Genomic DNA, 25,056 nt, shown 5'->3' on the forward strand with positions numbered 1-25,056 from the left:
AGGGCCTATGGAGATTACATTATTTTTGTGATTCTGAGCTACCAGACTACCTAGCCTCTGTGACAGCAGGAACACTGAGTCTCATAGTTCCTAGTGCCTCTAACTGTCTAGTTGACGTGGTAAAGGGAGAGGAGTCAGTGCTTGTGCATGTTTGATATTTTTGTTCTTTTAATTTCATTTTGTTTAATCTCTTAATTATCTTAATCCAGACTCCCATATTTTCTGGTTGGTGTTGTGACTTGGTGATCACTTACACTGTAAGTTCTAAACCAATTGAGAAATGGTTTATGACAGGATTTTAAATACTAATTTAATGACTGGTAAAGCTGAATTGGAGAATCTCTCTTGACTGGAAGGCCAAAATGGATTTTCTAATTTCCCCTCATGTCTTGACTTTGTGAGAGAAAGGGGTGTGCTTTGGACTGTGGGATTCTCTGATCTTGGAGGATGTAAAGCAGACAGGACATATGTTTACAGGTAACTTTACAAACCTGCCTAGTAGAGAAACATGGACTAGATGGTAAGTTGCCATATAAATCAAATGTTCCTTATCCTGGGGATGAACCTATAACATTTTCTAGAAAGCTGATTTACTTTCTTTAAGGGCTCAAAGAATCATGGGAAGAGGAAGAAGTTTTCCTTAAACTCTTGGAAACTGATTTTGATTGCATTTAGTAGTGGCTGGAGTTTGAAGATGGGAAGAGAAGTAAAACTATGTTGCATGGCACAAAAGAAACACACCGTAAACATTTGTTGATGAAGACGATCATGCCACTAACTCAAGAGGCTGGACACATCCCTGCTTGCATTTTCTTCTTGCAAAGCTTTTGGCTTTCTTCATCCAATTTTTCCCTTTGAGAAGAGGGAAGAAACCCATTGTGTGTTTTTAAGACTTCATAGAAATGACTGCTTAAACTGCTTTGATAAAGATATGTTTTATCTACCTTCAGTTGTTGGAGAATCAGTGAAGTAGAGATAAACAGGGTGGGAACCTAACCAAGTTAGGGGAAGAAAATGACTAATTAGAAAAGTGAGTGCAGAGATCAGGGCAAATTTAAATGTTTTTTATTATTTTTTTAAATTTAAATGTTTTTTATTTTTATTTGGAAGGAAAGAAGCAACTAAGGAGTTTGTGATGGTAGTTGTCTAATACTGCTTTAATGTTCTAATTCACTGTATTTTGAGATATTTAACATGAGATAAGCAATAGTTAATCAGAGTCCTTAATGATATGAACCCAGGAATTTTATAATTACTCTGGATCTAAAATTTAAAATTTCATGTGTTCTCTTTTCTGTCAGTTAACATGTACTGAATCTGAATCAAACAGGATACATGCATTATATCCTTTTCTCTTTTTTTCTCTGTTTTAGCCCCTCTTTACTTTTTCTTCTATTAACAGTTGTGATCAAAGCCAGCCTCTGCCATAAACAGCTTTTCGAAGCAGTTAAAATGATAGGAGTTGCTCTCGCTCGCATGACTTTGTTATATACAGTGGGAGAATGGGAAAGAAGAGCACAGAGGACTGTTCTTGGGGCTCCCTTCAAACACAAGCATTCTGTTAGACCATGTCATGCTGTTTTGGAATGATGATTGAATGGATTGTATTTACATTTAGACTTGCTAAGGCTTGTGTGATTTTCTAAGGTTCTTTTTTCTTCTCTAGTTAAGTCTTAAGTACATTGATTAATTTCCTTTTCTGAGAAAATCCTATTTCAAAATTCCCTCCTCTCTGAAATTTGTGCCTTGATTTTCCTGATTAAATAGGACTGCATTTTAGAATGTTAGAAGTCTAATATTCTGTGGTCTTAAAAAGATCACCTGATTCCAATTTACCCTCATATTGTTATTCCTCCCTAGCCCTCAAGTTTATAGATAAGGCAAAATGCTGCTGCCGTTAGAGAAGGAAACATTTTTTACAATAGTGAAGCTACAGCTTAGTGTACCTCTTTATAAACTCTCTAGTTTTCCCTCAGTTTATACATTAACCTTATTAAAGTATTTCTCTCCATATCTTGAGATTGTGTTAATAGAACATTTTGACTTCTTCTTTCATAAAGGAGTCCTTTCATTCATCTAAGAACTTAAATATTAATAGTTAAAAAGATTTCTGATTTATAAATCTTATCTTTTAATCCTTGTTATTTTAAAATACAACACCAATTCAGAAAACCATATAATACATAGAGAACTTAATGAATTCCTATAAGGCAACAACCTTGTGACTATCATTTATATCAGGAGACTAGAACTTACTCCCTTAGATGCTCTATATCCATCTACTTTCAAACACAATCCTCTCGACCTCTTTTCACCAAAGTAGCCATTCTCCCAGATTTTTATAATTTTTATTTTAGAACTTCCAGAAGTTCCTTACTTCTCTGTATTTGTCATCCAAGTAATCAAACTATAGTTTTGCCTCTACTGTGTCTTTTTAAGTCTCCCTTAGTTTATAGCTCTCCTCCAACTCTTTACTACCCCCTATTGTTTGAAGAAACCACCAAATCACTTATCCTATAGATGTTCACACAAATTGGATTTTCTGTGATGTCTTTTATCAGGTTCCTCTGTATTTCCTATAAATTGGTAGTTATCTTCATGCTTAATTAGATTCAGTAATGTTATTTTTGGCAAGACTATCTCATTGGTGGTGGCACTTCTTCAGGCAAAGGTGCGTATAGTGGGGTTGCCTGTTTCATGTGATATTAACAGGCATTGATGCATAATGCCTATATCCTTACTTTATTAGGAATTGCAGAATTGGGATTTTCAATTCTAACATTCCTTTATTTAAAATAAAAAAACTAGTATGCAGAGAAACTTTTTCTTATTCTTTGGTAAACCAGCACTAAAGGTTTATTTCAGTGCTTGTTCTTTCCCTTTATTTACCAGTTTGCAAAATAAAAAATTGGCAACCCAGAATTCTCCAAAGATAACCAGTATTTTTCTTTAATATGTGTCATTATAAATGTATAGATTTAAACAAACTTTTTTTTATTGTGTTTCAATCTATTCTGGGCATTTTCCCAACTTTGGTAGAAGCATTATCAAGTTGGTGTTCAGGTCTTTTTGACACAACCGTGGTAGTCTTTGATAAAGTCTTAATAAACTGATATGACAAGATTGGCTCATCTTTTGCATTTCCTGCCACAGACCTGGATTTATTTTTTTTCCAGAAAACCTTGATTTCTTTAGGTAGGCAGTGGAATCTCAGAACCAAAATCTTAGTTATTACTTATGCTCTTTGCTCTCTTGTTGGCCATTGTTTCTAGGTCTTTTCAGTTACCAGAACTGTATATGTGTAGGTTTGTGTATTTTTTAAGATTGAGAGCCTTAATGAGTTCATGCTAATACTTCCCTTTCAAATTTAGGGCTTTAGCCTCTTTTAACTTATTATCTATCTTTCTTTTATCCTGCTCTGAGAAACCTATTTCTTGGAAACACAAAGAAATAGAGTATCATGTAACAATTTTTCTCCCATGTTTTACACAGAATCTTCTGGGGATAAATAACATTAGTGTAATACACCATACAGTATGGTTACTAAAAACAGTTTATAGAACATTTCCCATATATAACTATTCCATATTCTCCTTTATGCCTCATTTAGAGATAGCTCTACATTTAAATAATATCTCATGCTTACTACCAGTCTGTTGATATTGTCTCACCAGTCAGTTTTCTTATTTAAAGCTTATCCTCTAGTAGATTCCTTCGGAAGGAGTTATGGGAACAATATCCATTCTCTCATTTTTTGCATGTTGGTGACAGCTTGTTTGCTATTTTTATATTTGAAAGTCAGCTAGATATGAAATCTTTGGCTTATATTTTCTTTCCTTGAGTATCCTAAATATATGACTCTTATTTTTTGTCAGGAATAAAGACTTGTTTCTGTTATAATCATTTGATATTTTTATCTAGATGTCCAAAGGTTTTTTCTTCTCTTTAAAGGTCAATAATTAATGAGAATGCATCTCTGTGTTGGTTCTTCTGAGTTGATTTCCCCAGACTTGTGATGTGTTATTTCAATTTAAAGTTGCAGAGATTTAAAAATTTTAGACAAGTTCTTTAGAATTGTAGTTTTCATCATTGTGTCCTTTTGCATTGCTTTTCTCTTTTTGTAGGTATTCTTGTACACATATTAGGTGTTCTTTGCCTTTCTTCTATATTTGTTGCCTTCTCTTAAATCCGTTTCATCTTTCTTAATTTCTTCTTGTTCTATAAAAGTTTATTTTCATTGTTTATTTCTCTTAAAGCACTCTGTTGTGTATGGTGACTCTTGTTCCTTCCATCTTAGACTTCACTTTGAAATGATTTATTTTATGTCTAATTCTTTTCTGTGTTCCACCATCTCACTTTTGAATGTTTTTCATTATTTATTATTTATGTTCTTTTGTAGCTTGTAATTTTCATCTTTGTGTGTGTGTGCACATCAGTTCGAAGAAGGCAATGGCACCCCACTCCATTACTCTTGCCTGGAAAATCCCATGGATGGAGGAGCCTGGTAGGCTGCAATCCATGGGGTCGAGAAGAGTCGGACACGACTGAGCGATTTCACTTTCACTTTTCACTTTCATGCATTGGAGAAAGAAATGGCAACCCACTCCAGTGTTCTTGCCTGGAGAATCCCAGGGTTGGGGGAGCCTGGTGGGCTGCTGTCTGTGGGGTCGCACAGAGTCGGACATGACTAAAGCGATGCAGCAGCACCACCACCACCACCACATCAGTTCAGTTCAGTTGCTCAGTCATGTCCAACTCTTTGTGACCCCTTGGACTGCAACATGCCAGGCTTCCCTGTCCATTGCCGACTCTCGGTGCTTGCTCAAACTCATGTCCATCCAGTCAGTGATGCCATCCAACCATCTCATCCTCTGCTGTCCCCTTCTCCTCCTGCGTTCAATCTTTTCCAGCATCAGAGTCTTCAGGGTCTTTTCTTTCTTTTTTTTTTTAAATTTATTTATTTTTTTACTTTACAATATTGTATTGGTTTTGCCCTACATTGACATGAATCCGCCATGGGTGTACACGTGTTCCCCATCCTGAACCACCCCCCCCATCCTATCTCTCTGGGTCATCCCAGTGCACCAGCCCCGAGCACCCTGTATCATACATCGAACCTGGACTGGCGATTCGTTTCACATGTGATAATTTACATCTTTCAATGCCATTCTCCCATATCATCCTGCCCTCGCCCTCTCCCACAGAGTCCAAAAGACTTCTATACATCTGTGTCTTTTTTGCTGTCTCGCATATGGGGTTATCGTTACCATCTTTCTAAATTCCATATATATGCGTTAGTATACTGTATTGGTGTTTTTCTTTCTGGCTTACTTCACTCCAGTTTCATCCACCTCATTAGAACTGATTCAAATGTATTCTTTTTAATGGCTGAGTAATATTCCATTGTGTATATGCACCACAGCGTTCTTATCCATTCGTCTGCTGATGGACATCTAGGTTGCTTCCATGTCCTGGCTATTATAAACAGTGCTGCGATGAACATTGGGGTACACGTGTCTCTTTCAATTCTGGTTTCCTCAGTGTGTATGCCCAGCAGTGGGATTGCTGGGTCCTATGGCAGTTCTATTTCTAGTTTTTTAAGGAATCTCCACACTGTTCTCCGTAGTGGCTGTACTAGTTTGCATTCCCACCAACAGTGTAAGAGGGTTCCCTTTTCTGCATACCCTCTCCAGCATTTATTGCTTGTAGACTTTTGGATTGCAGCCATTCTGACTGGCATGAGATGGTACCTCATTGTGGTTTTGATTTGCATTTCTCTGATAATGAGTGATGTTGAGCATCTTTTCATATTTTTGTTAGCCATCTGTATGTCGTCTTTGGAGAAATGTCTGTTTAGTTCTTTGGCCCACTTTTTGATTGGGTCGTTTATTTTTCTGGAATTGAGCTGCAGGAGTTGCTTGTATATTTTTGAGATTAATTCTTTGTCCGTTCAGATGAGTCAGTTCTTTGCATCAGGTGGCCAAAGGATTGGAGTTTCAGCTTCAACATCAGTCCTTGTGATGAATATTCAGGACTGATTTCCTTTAGGATGGACTGGTTGGATCTCCTTGCAGTCCAGGGGACTCTCAAGAGTCTTCTCCAACACCACACTTCAAAAGCATCAATTCTTCAGCGCTCGGTTTTCTTTATCATCCAACTCTCACATCCATACATGACTGCTGGAAAAACCATAGCTTTGCTAGATGGACCTTTGTTGCATATGCATGGTAGACATATTTGGCAAGATTTCACCATTAGTAGAAGTATTATTCTAGTCTTTATTTTCTTATGTTCTTTTTTTTCATGTAATAGCTTTATATGAAATTTGGCCTCATTCTTTCTGTTGTTTATTCTGTGAAATTGGTTATCTAAACACTTACGGAGTTTTAAGAGTTTCCAATTTATGGCTGTAGTGCTCCCTCTTCTGTTGTTTTAGGGAACTGTTTGAAAATAGGGCTATTTCTTTTTTGAGGTTTCTTGCTTTTATTCCCCTCCCTTATTTTAAAATTCATTCTTTAAAGTGTACGCAAAAAAAGGGTAATACAATTAACCCTTGGACAACATGGGTTTGAACTGTGGGTTCACTTATGCGTGGATTTTTTCACTATACACATGTGCTACAATACCACACAGTCTGGAGTGGCTGGATCCACAGGTGCAGAACCATGCATACAGAGGGCCAGCTGCAACGTTACATGTGGATTTCCACTGTGCAAATGGTCAGCACCTCTAACTCCTTGAATTACTCAAAGGTCAGTTCATAGGTTGAGCAACTGTTAACCACTGTCTGATTTTAGAAATTTTCATCACCCCATAAGAAATACAGTGCCTGTTAGCAGTCAGTCCCCATTCCCCACTCCTTCTAGGCACTGGCAGCCACTAATCTGCCTCTGGATTTGCCTGTGCTAAACATTTCATATCAGTATAGGTGATCTTTGCAGCTGGCTTATTTCACTTAGCATGTATTAGTACTTTGTTCCTTTTTTATTGCCAAATGATATCCCATTGTATGGACACAAACCAGTTTTGTCTATCCATTCATCAGTTGTTTCCCATTTTGTACCTATTGTGAATAATGCTGCTGATGCTGCAGATGTGTGTTGGTAGCTTATTTATTATCTATCAGTGTTTTTGTATATATGGAAGAAAAGCTAGTGAAGCCGATTCTCACAGGTTTCTTCTGCCTCTATGTTTAATAAATATTTTCTTTATATGCTTAGAAAAATAATGGCAAGTACTGTATACTAATGAAAGAAGAAATCAAAGACTTTTTTTATGATTACTTGTCAGCCATAAAAAATTTAATATACCTTGGTGTCATATTTTATAAAGCCTGCATAGGATAGTCCCACAAATAAACTTTGAGTCTAGTTGAAAATTAAAATGTTAAAAATGATATTTTAACTTTTACTCCCAGAGGTGTTCCTCCTTTGGTATTAACAGTCTGGGAATCAGGAGACCTGGATTCAAGGCCTCATTTTCCTATTTATTTGGTCAATTGATTTCTGTGATTATGGCAATTTTCCTTCACTGTAGAGTGGAAGGGTTGTACTAGATGGTTACTACCATCTCTTTTAACAAGGATTCTTTAACTTTGTAATGAGAGAATCATATTTACGTCATCTCTATGGTTTTTAATAACCAGAAATTATTTTTCTTAAGTCCTTATTATGTCAGTAACCTGTTGCCCATCATTTATCGTGCGTAGATCATTGAGGGGCTGGAATGAGTAGTGTAACTAGGATAATTGACAAGGAAGTATTTTTGTTCTTATTCTCTATTTATTAAAATAATTAATTGAATGGCATATATGTTTTAATAAATATTTTGTTCCCCATTAGTCTTGGTGGCCGATGTTTGGCATTATGTGTGTTTTTATTGCAAACTATATATTTATTGGACATTTACATATTTTTTAAAAATTATACAATTAATGTAATTTGTAGTTTGGTTGACACATGACTGAAAACAACCACTTGATATGTCTAGTTTTTATATTGCAAGATAGTGTTTAATGTTGTGATAGATTATTTGTAAAAAATTCAGTGAATATTTATCAAGATAAGTACAGTATACGGTTTAATCAGTTTCTGTTTTTTAGAGTTAAGTGCCTAAACTGAACTATTTAAGCCTTAAATAGAAAATAAACAGATTTTTATTAAATGCTTATTAAAAGACAAAAATGAATATTTGAAAAACAAGAATCCTCATATCACCCACCATTCCATTTTAGAGATGACTCTGACACCACAGTTAACATTCTTAGTCATGTCAGTTTTATAAATAGAATTCTAATTCTTGCTTGGAGCAGATAACATTCCTTCATTTTGTGCCTTGGTTCAAGTGTAATTCTTGATATCCAAAATGTGTAAAGAGAAATTATATCCTGCTGTCGTAATTAATTTGGGCAATAGAGCCTAATTTACTTAATCCCTATATTTTAGTCAGTTTATCACAACAGCCCAGGAGACTGTCCTGAGTGGCATTGTTGAATATCTTCCAGAGAACTGAGCTGCAGCAGGCTGAAAGGCACCATATTCCCTGGGTATGGGAGGCATGGCTATGATTTGTCTTATAAATCCTGTAATATTTTACATTTTATCAACAGTTTGCTTATACATTACTCATTTGATCTTCACAGCTAACCTGATATTTGCTGAAACTTGTTTTGTTAGATTTACATCTGTGTATTTATTTTTCTCTCTTTTGGGGTGCAGTGTAAATGGTATTGCATTTAAAATTTATAATTCCATACACTTACTGCTGACATATAGAAATATAATCGGTTTTTATATGTTTATCTTCCATTTTGTGACTTTCCTGAGCTTAGAATTTCTGGAAGATTTTATTTTTTGTCTGTTTTTTAGATTCCTTGGGATTTTCTGTGTAAACAATCATGGAGAGAGGTTTTTTTTCCTAACCCGTTGTTGTTGTTGTTGTTCAGTCGCCTAGTTGTGTCTGACTCATTGTGACCCTATGGACTGCAGTACTCCAGGCCTCTCTGTCCCTCACTATCTCCTGGACTTTGCCCAAGTTCGTGTCTACAGCATCGGTGATGCCATCCAGCTATCTCATCCTCTGACACTTTCTTCTTCTTCCGCCCTCAGTCTTTCCCAGAAATGTGTTAGGTTGGTGCAAGAGTAATTACAGTTTTGTACTATGAATTTTAAATCATAACTAGGCCCAAACACATCTTTATTAATCAAAATAGGAACCATTACGATAGACACAATTTTGCTAATGAGAAATAGGTTTGCTTATTCCTAGAAGATAAAAATCTGTGCTTTGGGATTTGATGAACTCTTGGAAAGCATTTTCTGCCTCCTATGGTTGTGGAACCATTTTCCCTGCGAAAAGTTGTCAAAGATGCTTAAAGAAATGGTAGTCGATTGACAAGAGGTCAGGAGAATATGGCGGATGAAGCAAAACTTCGTAGCCCAATTTGATCAAGTTTTGAAGCATCAGTTGTGTAACGTGCAGTCAGGCGTTGTCATGGAGAAGAATTGGGCCATTTCTGTTGACTGATGCCGGCTGCAAACGTTGCTGTTTTTGTTGCATCTCATCGATTTGCTGAGCATACTTCTCAGATATAACAGTTTCGCTAGGATTCTAAAAGCTGTAGTGGATCAAACCACAGCAGACCACCAAACAGTGACCATGACCTTCTTTGCATGTGAGTTTGGCTTTGAGAAGTTCTTTGGATCTTCTTCTCAGTCCAACCATGAGCTGGTCGTCATCGGTTGTCATACAAAATCCTGGTTTCATCATACATCACAATCAGATTGCAAAATGGCTCATTGTGTAGAATAAAAGAAGACAGCCCTTCAAAATGACAATTTTCTGATTTGCAGTCAGTTCATGAGGCACCCACTTACCAAGCTTTTTCATCTTCCCAATTTGCTTCCTCTGCCAAACGACCACAGAATGGTCGACATTGAGACTTAGGCAACTTCTTGTGTGGTTAGTTGTAAGAGGATTAGCTTCGATGGTGTCTCGCAGTTGGCATCTTCCAATGGATGGTCACTATGCTTCTCCTCTTCAGTGCTCTCGTCTCCTTTGTGAAACTTCTTGAACCACCACTGCACTGTATGTTCGCTAGCAGTTCCTGGGCCAAATGTGTTGTTGATGCTGTGAGTTGTCTCTGCTGCTTTATGACCCATTTTGAACTAAATAAGAAAATCACTTGAAGTTGCTTTTTTGTCTAACATCGTTTCCATAGTCTAAAATATAAAAAACAAGTAATAAGTCATTAGCAAAAAGCATAAAGCAAGAAATGTGCGTTAAAATGATGTGTAACATAACCACCTTTATTAAGAATCTATTACAGTATCAAATGGCAAGTTTCAACAATGTAAAAAACCTCAGTTATGTTTGCACCAACCTAAGTCCATTGTTTTCTTTTCTTATTTATTGCACTCACTGGAACTTCTAGCACTGAGTTGCATAAGAGTGATGAGAGCATATATCCTTACCTTGTTCCTAATCTTAGAGGGGAAGCATTCAGTCTTTCCTCATTAAGTATAATGTTCAGTTCAGTTCAGTCGCTCAGTCATGTCTGACTCTGCAACCCCATGGACAGCAGTATGCCAGCCTCCCTGTCCATCACCAACTCCCAGAGTTTACTCAGACTCATGTCCTTTGCATTGGTGATGCCATCCAACCACCTCATCCTCTGTCATCCCCTTCTCCTCCCACCCTCAATCTTTCCCAGCATCAGGGTCTTTTCAAATGAGTCAGTTCTTCACATCAGGTGGCCAAAGTATTGGTGTTTCACCTTCAGCATCAGTCCTTGCAGTGAATATTCAGGACTGATTTCCTTTAGGGTTGACTGATTTGATCTCCTTGCAGTCCAAGGACTCTGAAGTCTTCTCCAGCACCACAGTTCAAAAGCATCAATTCTTTGGTGCTCAGCTTTCTTTATAGTCCAACTCTCACATTCATACATGACTACTGGAAAAACCATAGCTATGACTAGACGGACCTTTGTTGGCAAAGTAATGTGTCTGCTTTTTCATACGCTGTCTAGGTTGGTCATAACTTTTCTCCCAAGGAGCAAGCATCTTTTAATTTCATGGCTGCAGTCACCATCTGCAGTGAATTTGGAGCCCAAAAAACTAAAGTCAGTCACTGTTTCCACTGTTTCCCCATCTATTTGCTGTGAAGTGATGGGACCAGATACCACGATCTTAGTTTTCTGAATGTTGAGCTTTAAGCCAACTTTGTCACTCTCCTCTTTCACTTTCATCAAGATGCTCTGTAGTTCTTTGCTTTCTGCCATAAGGGTGGTGGTATCTGGATATCTGAGGTTATTATTATATATTGTTTATATTGTTATATAGTGTAAGTATAATATTAGCTGTAGATTTTTTTGTAGGTGCTCTTTATCAAGTTGAAGTTCCTATTCCATCTTTTTCTGAAAATTTTGTCATGAATATGTGTTAAACTTTGTCAAATGCTTTTTTCCATCAATAGGTGGGCTCATGTAATTTTTCTTCTTTAGCCTGTTATTGTGGAGGATTATGTTGATTGATTTTCAAATATTGAACTATCTTTGCATCCTGGAAAAAATCCCACTTGATCATGGTGTTTAATTTTTTTATATATCACTGAGTTCTTTCTGTTTATATTTTGTTAAGAGTTTTATGTCCATATTCCTGAGGGGTATTGGTCTTCAAGTTTCTTTTTTAACACTGTCTTTTTCTGTTTTGATATTTTGGTTGACATTTCATAAAATGAATTAATTATGATTTATTCTCTCCTCTTCTCTTTTCTGGTAGAGAATATATGGAATTGGTGTTAATTCCTCTTTAAACATTTGGTAGATTTTTTCAGTGAAGTTGTCTGTGCCTGGAAGTTTCTCTTTCAGAGGATTTCAAGTTATGAAATTCAGTTCAGTCAGTTCAGTTTAGTCGCTCAGTCATGTCTGACTCTTTGCGACCCCATGGACTGCAGCATGCCAGGCCTTCCTATCTATCACCAACTCCCGAAGCCTACTCAAACTTACGTCCATCGTGTTGGTGATGCCATCCAGCCATCTCATCCTCTGTCATCCTCTTCTCCTCCTGCCTTCAATCTTTCCCAGAAGCAGGATCTTTTCTAAGGAGTTGGTTCTTCACATCAGGTGGCCAAAGTAATAGAGTTTTAGCTTCAGCATCAGTCCTTGCAGTGAATAAATATTCAGGACTGATCTCCTTTAGAATTGGCTGACTTGATCTCCTTGCAGTCCAAGGGACTCTCAAAGTCTTCTCCAACACGACAGTTCAAAAGCACCAGTCTTTGGCACTCAGCTTTCTTTATAGTGCAATTCTCACAGCCATACATGACTACTGGAAAAACCATAGCTTTGACTAGACAATCCATTGTTGGTAATCAGTTTCCTTAATAATTATACGGCCATTCAGTTTATCTGTTACATACCAGATGAGTCATGGTAGTTTGTGCATTTTGAATGGTTGGTTCTTTTCATCTAAATTGTCAAATTAACATGTGTAAAATTGTTCTCAGCACTCCCTTGTGATCCTTTTAATGTCTCCAGGGTCTGTAGTGATATCCCATTTCACTACTGATACTAATACTTTGTATTTTCTCTCCTTTTTATTTTGTCAGGTTTGTCAGTTGTGAAAGAACTCTCTATTTCATTGATTTTTTTTTCCTGTGCGCTTCTATTTTCAGTCTCATTAATTTTTGCTCTTTATTATTTTCTTCTGCTTGCTTTGAGTTTTTTTGCTCTACTTTTTCTAGGTTTTTGAAGATAGGAACTTAGATTACTGACATTAAGACTTCTTCCTAATTATGACCCACAAACTTTGATATTTTGTATTTTAATTTTTATTCAGTTCCATATATTATAAAATTTCTATTCAAATGTATTATTTGGTTTTCAGGTGATTTTTAAAATCTTTGTTACCTTTTAGTTATTGATTTCATTGTATTATGATCAGAGAAAATACTCTTTGTAATTTCAGTTTTTTTAAAACTTGGTGAAGTTTGCTTTATGGCCCAGGGTGTACTCTATCTTGACTTGGCTTCTGTGGACACTTGAAAAGAATGTATTTTCTCCTGTTGTTGAGTGGACTGTTCTGTTGATATAAATGGCAATTAGATCCTATAATTGGTGGTGGTGATGTTGAGTTTTTACATACGCTTGCTTGTTTTCTGCCTAGTTCCATTAGTTGAGAGGGAGATGTTGAAATCTCCAACTATTGTGGGTTTGTCTATTTCTCCTTTCAGTTCAGAGTTTTTCCTTCACATGTTTATAGCTGTCTTTAGCATGTACACATTTAGGATTGGCTTGTCTTGGTAGCTTGACCCTGCTTTCATTATGTATTACCCTGCCTTGTCCTGTGTAATTTTCTTTTTAATTGTCTGATGTTACTGTAAACATCATGCTTTGCTTTTTGTATTGTTGGCATATCTTTTCCATCCCTTAACTTTCAACCTCCCTATATTTTTATATTTGAAGTGAGTTTCTTATAGACAGCATAAAGTTAGGTTATATTTTAAATGCATTTCTACCAAATCTGGCTTAATAATTGGTACAGATGGGCCATTTACGTTTCGTGTAATTATTGATATGCTTAAGTCTGCCATTTATTTGTTGTTTTCTGTTTGTTTTCCCTATTTTTCATTTATCTGTTTTCTTTTTCTTGCATTCCTGTGGGTTACTTGAACATTCTTTGGAATTCCATTTTGACTTACAGTGTTTTTTCCCTTTCAGTTTTATTGAGATGTAATTGGCATACAACACTGTATATATATAAGGTATACAGCATAATGATTTTGATTTCCATACATTATGAAATGATAGCCAATTAAGTTTAGTGAACATCCATCGTCTCATGCAGCTACAAAACCAAAAAATCTTAAGATTCACTCTTTTAACAACTTTCATATATAACATACAGCAGTTAATTAAGTTCTATCAATACATTATATCCCTGGTACTTACTAGTCTTATAATTGGAAGTTTGTACCTTTTGACCAACTTTGTCTGATTTTCTCTCTCCACTGTGGCAACCACAAATGACTTAAATGTAGTGTTTTTGAGTGCATATATTTGCAGTTATTGTAGTGGCTGTATTACATTATATATACATAACATCATATATACATATCAGTATCTCATAGTTCAGTTGGTAAAGAATCCGCCTGCAATGCAGGAGACCCTGGTTTGATTCCTGGGTCGGGAAGATCCACTGGAGAAGGGATAGGCTACCCACTCCAGTATTCTTGGGCTTCCCTTGTGGCTCAACTGGTAAAGAATCTGCCTGCAGTGCGGGAGACCTGGATTCGATCTCTGGGTTGGGAAGGTCCTGTGGAGAAGGGAAAGGCTACCCACTCCAGTATTCTGGCCTGGAGAATTGCATGGACTGTATAGTCCATGGGGTCACAAAGAGTCGGACACGACTGAGTGACTTTCACTTCACTTCACTGTTGATGTTATCATTTTATCAGTTCAAGTATGTAAACCTTACCTATTTTCCTGTATCTTTACCCTCACCCTATTTGTAGTTGTCTTAAATATTTACTTTAATATTTCCAATGACATTAATATTACAAATTTTTCTTCAACCTGCAAATATAATTTTGAAAACTCAAGGAGAGGGAAAGCCTGTGTGTCTGCCTATGTTTTTGTTTACCTTTTTCTTTCTTCCTTTCTGGTATTCCAGGGTTCCATCTTCTTATCATTTTCTGCCTGTTTATAGAACTTGTTCAGCTGGGTTTTTTTGGCAGGGTGGTGGGGAGGAAATGGGTCTGCTGCCCACACATTGTCTCGGTTTTTTTGTCTTGAGAATGTCTTGATTTTACCTTAATTTTTCTAGGATATTTTCTCTGGGTATAGGATTCTGGGTTGACATTTCTTTTCTTTCAACTCTTGACAAATTTATGCCACTTTCCTTCTAATCTCTGTGGGTTATGATGAGAAGTCCACTGTTATTAAAAACTCATCTTCCCCTGTAGGTTATGTGTTATCTCTCTCTCTGACTTCAAGGTTTTTATTGTGTTTCATGTTCAAAAGTTTAACTGTGATGTGTTTTGACATGGATTGCTTTGGATTTATCTAGTTTAGTGTTCTCTTAGTTTTTTGAATCTGCAGGTTTATGTCCTTTAGCAAATATGGTGAGTTTTCATACACGGAAGTCATTGTTTCCCACTCTACTTTTTGTCCTCTCTTTCTCCTTTCTTCCTAGTACTCCAGTGACATACAGATGTAAGCCTCTTGTAACCCTACAGGTCCCTGAAAATTCTGTTCATTTCTTTCTTTCTTTTTTTCTATTGAACTATAAACACTTGGTTTACAATGCTGTGTTAATTTCTGCTGTACAACAAAGTGATTCAGTTATACATATATATACATTTTTAAAAGTTCTTTTTAATTATGGTTTTATCACAGGATATTGAATGTAGTTCCCTGTGCTATGCAGTAGAATTCTGTTGTTTATCTATTCTATATATAATGGTTTGCCTCTGCTGATCTGAAACTCCCAATCCATCCCTCCCCCGACTTCATTCCCCCTTGGCAACCACAAGTCTCTTCTCTGTGTCTGTTTCTGTTTCATACATAGGTTCGTTTGTGTCATATTTTATATTCCACATGTAAGTGATTTATGGTATTTGTCTTTCTTTTTCTAACATATTTCACTTAGTCTGGTCATCTCTAAGTTCATCCATGTGGCTGCAAATGGCATTATTTCATTCTTTTTTTTACAACTGAGTAGGATTCTATTGTGTATATGTAACACATCTTGTTTATTCATTCATCTGTTGATAGATATTCAGGTTGTTTCCAGGTCTTTGCTGTTGTGAATAGTTCTGCTATGATCATAGGACTGCGTTTATCTTTTTGAATTGTGGTTTTGTCTGATGTTTGCCTGGGAGTGGGATTGCTGGATCATATGGTAGATCTGTTTTTAATTTTTTGAAGATCCTCTGTACTGTTTTCCATAGTGGCTGCATCAATTTACATTCCCACCAAAAGTGTAGGAGGGTTCCTTTTTCTCCACACCATCTCCAACATTTATTATTTTGTAGAGTTTTTTATTATGGCCTTTCTGATGGGTGTGAGGTGATACCTCATTATAGATTTGATTTGAATTTTTCTAATGATTAGTGATGTTGAGTATCTTTTCATGTGTGCATTGCCCATCTGTATGTCGTCTTTGGAGAAATGTCTATGTAGGTCTCCTGCCCATTTTTCAATTGGTTGGTTGTTTTTTGCTGTTCAGCTATACGAGCTGTTTGTATATTTTGGAAAGTAAGCCCTTGTCTGTCGCCTCATTTGTAAATATGTTATACCATTCTTTAAGTTGTTTATTCATTTTGTTTATGGTTTCCTTTGTTATACAAAAGCTTGTAAGTTTGATTATGTCCTATTTGTTTATTTTCACTTTTATGTTTATTGCCTTGGGAGATTTTTTTTTAAAGTCTGTTTTCTCTCCACAAGCCACAGGGTGCAGCCAAAAATAATAATAATAATAGAATTCCTAAAGTTTTTTTTTTTAAGTTCTATCTAGCTCTTCAAAAAATCTTTAATTCTCATCGCATGTTTATAAATTTTTTTTATATCCTTAAGCTTGTATGTAATAGTTTTTATAAACTATTACAGTAGTTCAGTAGCTCAGTCATCCCTGTGACTTCTTAATCTGTTTCTCCTGACTAATTTTTAGCCTAGTTTTGGTTATCACTTTACAGTTTCTTTATATGTCTACTGGTTTTTATTGGTTAGTAGACATTGTGAAGTTTTACGTTGTATGCTGGATTTTGTTATCTAATTTTAAATAGTGTGGACTTTATTCTGGCAAACAGTTATTTATAGATTAGTGTGATCCTTCTAGCAAGGATCAGCAAACATTTTCTTAAAGGACCAGATAGTAAATATTTTAGGATCATGGGTGATATGGTCTCTCTTGTAACTGTTAACTACACTTTGTAGCTGGAAAGCAGCCATAGACAAGAAATATAAACATATGAATGTTGCCATATTCTAATAAAACTTTATTTACAAAAGCATTTTAGTTTCCCATGAGTGGTAACTTGCTGATCCCTGCTTTAGTGGCTTTTTGTTGAGTTTTGTTAGAGTGGATTTAGAGTCGTTTTAGTCTAGAACTAGTTTATATCTTTTAGAGTGTCCCCTGATTGCCCTGAATATTTGGCAAGGATTCTCTGCTCTAACTGGTTGAAACTCAAACGTATCCTAGTCCTGTATAAGCTTTGGAAGCTGTTCAGTTTACTACATGCCTTCTTTGCTCAGTCTTACGGAGCTTTACTTGGTGCATGCACAGCTCAATATTCAGGCAGAGGTTCAAACAGACCTGAGTTATAGAGGTCTTCTGGAGCACCTCCCTCCTCTAAGGTGCTTTGCCCCTCAGATTCCAATTTTTGTCTCCTCAATTTAGCAAGATATTCTCTGGATCCTCCTCCTTATTCTATAATACAAAAAATCCACTGCCATCCCCTCCCCCAAAAAAGCCTGAGAGCTCATCACATTTATTTTCCTTCCCTCAGGAATTACAGTCCTGTACTGCCTGTTGTTCAGTATTTGAAAATCGTTTTTATGTATCTTACCCAAATTATAGAGGTGCTTGTAGCAGGAGGGTAAGCCCTGTTTTTGTCAACATGGTTGGAAGCTCCTATTGTGGTTTTAAAATAAGTATATTGATTTCATTCCAAACTAGATTTTCTGGGGATGGTGCTTGGGCCCCTCTCTCCTCCTTTTAATGTTCCTTGGGATTTTGGTACATAGTCAAGCTTTCTCTCTATTGATATCTTAGGCAAAGTAATGCAGGTTGAGAGAGAATAGGGTGACTGATTTCTTTCTCCCTTTTCCTCTGAACTCTCCTCCCTTACTCCCATCTATCATTCACTCTGAACCCCCACCCCAGAGTTCTTTGTTAGGAAAGCATGTTAAGGTAATATTATTTATTTATATTATATGTAGGCATTCATAGGTATTTGAAGAAACCTTCCAGAGATGATTTATCCAAATAGAATAAGCAGGAAAGGATGAATGAATCCCTCAACATCTGAGCTCACAATGCTAAGGGACCACCACAATAATAAAATTTATTTTGAAGTCTTATTTTGACAAAAATTACTTCAATTGCACATTTAATTCTTTTGTGTATCATTACTTGTTTTAATAATGTCTTTTAACTAACTACTTAGTAGAATTGACATTCCAGCAAAACATACCATGTCTATCCTATGACTTCATATAGTTCTTGATGTGCCCCTAGATTTTAACTTCCCTACTTGGCTGAAGCACAGTAGAAGCAGGTTCAGTTTCTAAATTTTAAGTTACGCTGTGGATGAGAGAGGACTTACTTTCCAGATAATTGATAACATGTTTACATGATTGTTTCTTTGAGGGGAAAGTGTGTTTGAAATTCTAGTCAACCGTCTAGTAGCCAGCACTTTTTTCACCTCTAGAATGTGGCTTAGGTTGGTTGCCATGCTGAAACAGAATGCTGCAGTGTCTTTTCCGTTATTGTGGATTCCTAGCTGACCTAGTTAAAAATTAAAACACTGTTATCAAGGATAGTTACAGTGCTCTGAGTAAGGACTTGGTTACTTAAGAGCTGCTAGTGATCTTTATGTAAATGTATATATTACCCCAGAAATATTCTTTACTCCTTGCATTTCTCTAGAGTGAATTTTCAGGAATACAGATGTACTGGTGCCCAGTCATAAAGCAGCAGTTTCACTTGCACTTGATTTCCACTGAAAACATTGATTTTTCTTTGCCATTCTGCAGTACCTTCTCCAGGTAAATTCCGCTCCCCTGCAGCACCGTCTCCTTTGGCTCTCCGGCAACCAGTAAAAGCATTTAGTAACCATGGCTCTGGTTCTCCTGGTAGCCAAGAAACAACACAGCTCATGCAAACCACTTCCTCACCTGGGCCTCCCATGGTTCAGAACACAGCCCCAGCAAATCCTCCTAGCAATATCAACAGCACTACTCTAACCAGACCTGCAGGGACAACTGTGATGAGAAGTGGCTTGCCCAGACCCAGTGCCCCTTCTGCTGGGGGTATACCAGTGCCTCGCAGCAAACTTGCACAGCCTGTTCGCAGGTAAGTGGCAAATACTCTGTTTTGACCTTCTTGAGTATAGGAAAGTGGGTAGACGGAAATTACCTTCAGTTCTGATAGTGAAGATCAGGAGTCCTAGTGGGTTCCCACTAAAATCATTAAAATTTGAATAAAACATTACTTTCAAGAAATTCTCACTTGGGACATTGGGGTATTATATCACTTTGATTCAGATTAAATTTGCCCAGATGCCTGGTATGATCAAGCATCTTGGTGAATTCCTAAGAAAAATGTTAGAACCACTCCATCTAGTTGTGGTATTTGTTCGTTTTGAATATAATGATATTCAGTAAAGATATTAAAAGCATAGTAGAACCTACAGTGAGATTTAAGATAAAACTTTAGCTGTCAGGTCTGAGTGTGTAATCCAGGAGGTTGGTTTTCAAATCTCACCACAGTTCAGAATCTTCTGTGGAATTTATGTAAATATAGAGGCCTGAGTTTTGCCCACAAAATAGATCTGGTGTGAAGCCCCAAATCTGTAGGTATGCTGTTTTTAAATTTGTTTGTTTAATCTTCAGATGATTCTGAGCCTACCCAGATTGGGAGTCACGTATATGTAGTCATATCTGTACCTTTCACATATGGTGGTAAGGAATGTGCTTACCACCATCATTAGGTGTTGAATGTGTTAAACTTGAAATATTTATTTGCATGAAAAAAGTGCTTTTGTGCCTTACGCATTGAAACTGAATTAACCATACTTCTCTTATTCTAAGATAATATATTACACTTTTGAGTTCAGTAGAGTACAACATTTTTTCAATCCCTAGGTCAGCAGGATCCCTTGGAGGAAAAAATGGCAACCCACTCCAGTATTCTTGCCTGGAGAATCTCATGGACAGAGGAGCCTGGCGGGCTTCAGTCCATAGGGTCGCAGAGTCGGACACGGCTAAAGCGACTTAGCACGCACATGCACACCTTACTGAATTGTTACTATAGCATTAGACATATAGGTACTGTTATTATGCCTATTTTTCAGAGAATATTAAAATTTAATGAAGTTAAGTAATTTGCCTGAGACTTCAACTAGTAAGACCTACAGTTCCAAGTATGTCTGACTTCAGAGTCCTTTTAAGCACCATCCCATTTTGCCTCTCTAACGATGGTGACACTGTGCCACTAATAACACATTCATCAGTTTACCCCTCAAATAAGTAAGTAATAAGTTTAGTGATCCATTTGGTTGGAAAAGACAAGACAGTCTTTTCTCTTACTACAGTGGCTATGTTAACAAAAAAGAGGTTAGTGCGGTTACCTGATGCCCAGTAAAAGTTAAAAGTTGTGGACGTGCCTGATGTAGAATGGTTATGCTGATAGCTGTTTAGAGCTTTGATCTCAGCAGTCCCCTGGAACATTGGATTGTGTTGCAACCTACATATGCATGGAAGATAGCATGGTAATGTTCCATAAAACCTTGCAAATCATTCTGTAAAATTGCTTTATTTCAGATCCTTGCCAGCTCCTAAAACCTATGGCAGCATGAAAGATGACAGTTGGAAAGATGGCTGTTACTGACCAGCAAAAACAAGAATGCAGAGGTCCACAGCTTCATGGATACCCCTCCACCAGACTAAAAGACAACTTTTATATGCAGACTGTTCAGATAAGACTCTTGGGATTTATAAAATCCCAGCCCTCTCTGTCTTAATTAGCACAAATTGACAGAGATGATCAAACAGCACTTTAATGACATTTAACATCAGATGTGTTTGGTAACATACAATCACTCTCCATGGAATCACTTTTAGTTTTATTTAATAGCAACTAAATTGATTTTTTAATATTTGACAGAGGCCAATATCTGGGCAAAAAACCAATGGATGCCAAAGAGAAATGCCCATCTGTAAATGAGAGCATACCTTTGTGCACAAGGTGAATTCTAGCTATCCAAAACTTCACGTTCAACCTAAGTTACTGTATACATAGTATCAATAAATATTTGTGTTAATGAGAACTAATATTCTGACTAATTATCTAAAACGTTTCACTAGTACTCCAGGAAACTAGATTGAGATGGAAGGGGACAGGGTGGGAAGAAACCTGGGCTAGAGATTTAAAACACAATACCTAAATTTGGGAGAATCCTATAAATTATTTTTGCAGATTCATTAGAAAAATTGTCATTTTGTTTTATCTTAAGTTTTGGATGTAGCTCACATATCACCACCACCAGATAGTGTTAACCGTGCATCCATCATGTTGCATTGACACATCAGACTTTTGTGTGTTTGTTTTGATTGCCAAAAGGGCTTAATATCAGTTGTACAATCTTTCTAAACTTTATAGCTCCTGGCTCAGGAAAGATAGCCTTTGCTATTGAAGCCAACTTCTTCACATGCTGTTATCTGTTACAGGACTAAGAGATCTTGTTTTTATTAGCAGGTTTCCATGATGGGAAAGAGCAAGTAGTATGTGTCTTTATTCTTGATATAAATAACACCACTTCAGTGCTTATAACCTGGAACAAAACCATACAATAAGGGGGAGGGGGTGTAATCTATGCACTAATGTTCAAAAACTCTGGTAATGACAGTTGTATTGTTACTATTAATTGACCTAGCAGCCTATTATGTGATGGGAAATTAGAGCCTGCTGAATCCTATGTAAGTTGATCTGCTTTAAACTGAGCAACTGTTTCATCACACCCTTTGAAAATACTGTCCCTTTTAGATTCTGTCTGACGTCAGTTTTTGCATTTGGGGGTACAAATGAAACCTACTACATATGACTCTAACCTGTTAAACACTTGCTCTGTGATGGCCCTTATGTATATCCTAGAAATAACTAATTTGGATTTTATTTGACTATTACTAGACTAAAGCTTCCATCTTCTGCAGATTTCTCATTTTTTCATGGTGAGGTCTGTTTTTAAATATTTAATTTGTAGAGCTCTAAAATATTGGCAGTCAGGTCATTAAAGGATTTTAGATATTTGAATATACGTTCATCTTCTGTTAGTCAAAGACATTCTGTAAGTTGGCAAAAGAAATTGAGAGAGAAATGGGAAGCTTATATTCAGGATAGTACTGAGGTTTATAGATTGAAAGAAGGATAAAACTTTTAAGATCAAGACTGCTGTTCTGCCATGATGGACACCATGGTAGTCTTTATTAGCTTGACCAGTAAGGAGTCATTCAGTTAGCACAGCTGCTGGAAGTTTAAACTGCCAGTGCTAGTGTATTTTGGTGTATAATGCAAGGAAGAAATTTTATTCTTGGATTTGAGGGTGATGGGGGTGGGTCAGGAAAGGATGGCGCCAGAATTCCACATATAATGATGAACTTTAAAATGTTGCTTTTCAGAGGAAGATAAATGCATCTGTTTTGGGTAGAGGGGTATCTCTTGTAAAAATCTAAGTAAGTAAAAGAACTAGCCACTGTCTCTTTTAAACCACGTATACACAAAAGGAAAAATAGGTCTCAGTTTTCAGTGCAACGTTGCAAAAAAAAAAAAAATGCTACAATCTAATAATTAAAAGGAATTTTAACTCTTATAAAACACCCATTACATTTTTAAGTTAGATCAGTTTCAAAAGGAATATTCAGGTTATTTAACTTTTTTTTTAATGGCTGCATCAGAAAAAAAAATGTCTATTTTTCTTTAATTAAAATTTTCATCACTTGTTAAGAACATGATGGATCTGAGTTAGGTAAAGTATTATTTTACCTGCTGTTATACTACCACAGACTATTGGCTTTTAGTTTCCTAAAGAGAAAAATTGCCTTTTTACTAGAAAGCCTTTGTGTATTGCCAATTTTTCTGTTTGGGAAAAATATAAGGATTCGCTGTGGTTACTCTTACAGATGAAATGTGGATTTGATAAACTAGTGCCTATGATTTTAACTTATGTTTGATATATAGTAGTAAGGGTTTTATGAATGTTGATAATTTTTTTGTGCCAACAGCCCAGAATTGTCACTTATATGTGAGCAGAAAGCTATGAGCTCTGCTTCCAAAGTTATTTAATTTTTCAGTGTTTGAATGTTATTTTTTGTAAGTGTGTTAATAAAAGTGTAAAGAATTGGAAAAATATAAATATTCTTAACTCAAGCATTTGCTGGATCATTTTTCTACAAAACTTGTTTGTATAATATAAAGCACTCTGAAGGGTTGGCTTTTTTTGGTTTTCATACCCTGAGAATCACATTTTGTAATACTGGGGACCATTCATAATTGTCAGATACTTTTTAAAATTATTATCTCAATACATCACTTTTATAAAAACGTTTTTCTGAAGGAAATAAGATACATATGTGTCCCCAGATGTTTGTATAACTCTAGAATGATCTAGACTATGTATATTTAACTTTTTATTGAATGTACAGGCGTCCATTTTTGACATTACGCATGGTCCTTTTAGATCACATGAAGTTTGATTTGCAAACATTTCTATAGCCGAACTTGTATGTGTGGTTGCCTCCTTAATAAACAACCTGACCGTAATGTTTATTATTAAATTTATATTTGTTTTTTCAAGTGTTTTATTAATTTCTGGGTACGGTAAGATCTACCCTCCTTTTCGCCAGTTGCTTACAATTGGTAATAATAAATATCTCAGTTGATTTTTTTTTTTCCTAAACGCAACCCAAGTCACATTGTCCTTTTGGACTTGATCTCTGTGAGGTTGGAATATATCATGCTGTATTCTCTCTGTCCTAATTACTTCATATATGGATTTTGATGGGTGAAATTTGTAGTTTACTCAAAACTGGTACATTCCTATAACTTTTTAACTTGCTGTGAATTGTTATCTAGTTAAAAAAAGATAGCATACATAAACTAGCAAAAACATCATTATGTAAGAGGATCCAGGGACTTCCCCTGGTGGTCCGGTGGTTAAAAATTCCCTTTGCAATGCAGAGGATAGGGGTTCGATCTCTGGTCAGAGAGCTGGGATCCCACATGCTGTGAAGTCCACGTGCCACAATGGAAGATCCCATGTGCCAGAACACTGACCCAGTGCAGTAAAATAAATCCTTTTTTAAAAACAACCTTAAAAAAAGTATCCAGAAGAGGAAATTAATACCTTTTCAAACCAAATCCAATGGCACCCCACTCCAGTACTCTTGCCTGGAAAATCCCACGGACGGAGGAGTCTGGTGGGCTGCCGTCCATGGGGTCGCGAAGAGTCGGACACGACTGAGCGACTTCACTTTCACTTTTCACTTTCATGCCTTGGAGAAGGAAATGGCAACCCACTCCAGTGTTCTTGCCTGGAGAAACCCAGGGGCTGCAGAGCCTGGTGGGCTGCTGTCTATGGGGTCACACAGAGTCGGACACGACTGAAGCGACTTAGCAGCAGCAGCAGCAGGATGCATGTTTATTTAGTTGATCATGTGCATCTTTCTTTTAAGGGTGAATGGAAAAAAAAATCAAGAATTGTATACTGTGTTATTAGTTCCTTCCATCCCTTTTGGAAGTTTTCACCATTCTCTGTATTAAAATTGGTCTCACTAATGAGTTGTAGAGACATGACACTTTCATGCTTGACTTTTCTCCCGAGTCAATCTAAAAGCTTTTAAGAATCTTTTTTTAAAGAATCATTTAAAATTGAATGTCATTATACTTGTAAATTCATGAATGAAAAGTTTACTTAAGCTTTTTATATACCCAGTACAACACAAAAATATATATGGTGGTTCTTGTGAATTATTTGCTATATCCAAGCTTAACTTTGAGCTACAAAAGCAAAATAAATGATAGTGAAACTAACTTGGAGGAAAAAAGTGTGTTCATATGCGCATGAAGCCAAAGTTAGCAACCACTAACATATTTTTAATGATCCTGAATAAGTCTGAGCAGACGAAATGGCCTTCTGTTTACTGGTAAAAAATGGAACGAATTTTCCTCATGGACCTCTCTTAATACAACTCAGTTAAAAGTGTAAACTGTATTGTAATTTCAAACCAGTTCTTTACACTGGGTAACTTCCGTGTTTTCTTTTTAGATAGATGGGAAGAAA

The 25,056-nt window shown here is 36.4% G+C and overlaps 1 protein-coding gene across 3 annotated transcripts in view; it reads left to right on the forward strand.

Moving 5' to 3' along the window:
• Positions 1-23,555, forward strand: part of SLAIN2 (SLAIN motif family member 2) — a 74,851-nt gene extending 51,296 nt beyond the window's left edge. For all 3 annotated transcript variants that reach the window (XM_018049430.1, XM_018049431.1, XM_005681595.3), the window contains 2 exons: positions 18,755-19,073; positions 20,543-23,555. In XM_018049430.1, coding sequence (XP_017904919.1) covers positions 18,755-19,073; positions 20,543-20,609 — 386 coding nt within the window. In that variant the 3' untranslated portion in view covers positions 20,610-23,555. The remainder of the gene's footprint in view (positions 1-18,754; positions 19,074-20,542) is intronic.

This window comes from Capra hircus, chromosome 6 (genome assembly GCF_001704415.2).
Source record: "Capra hircus breed San Clemente chromosome 6, ASM170441v1, whole genome shotgun sequence".
Classification (NCBI taxonomy): domain Eukaryota; kingdom Metazoa; phylum Chordata; class Mammalia; order Artiodactyla; family Bovidae; genus Capra; species Capra hircus.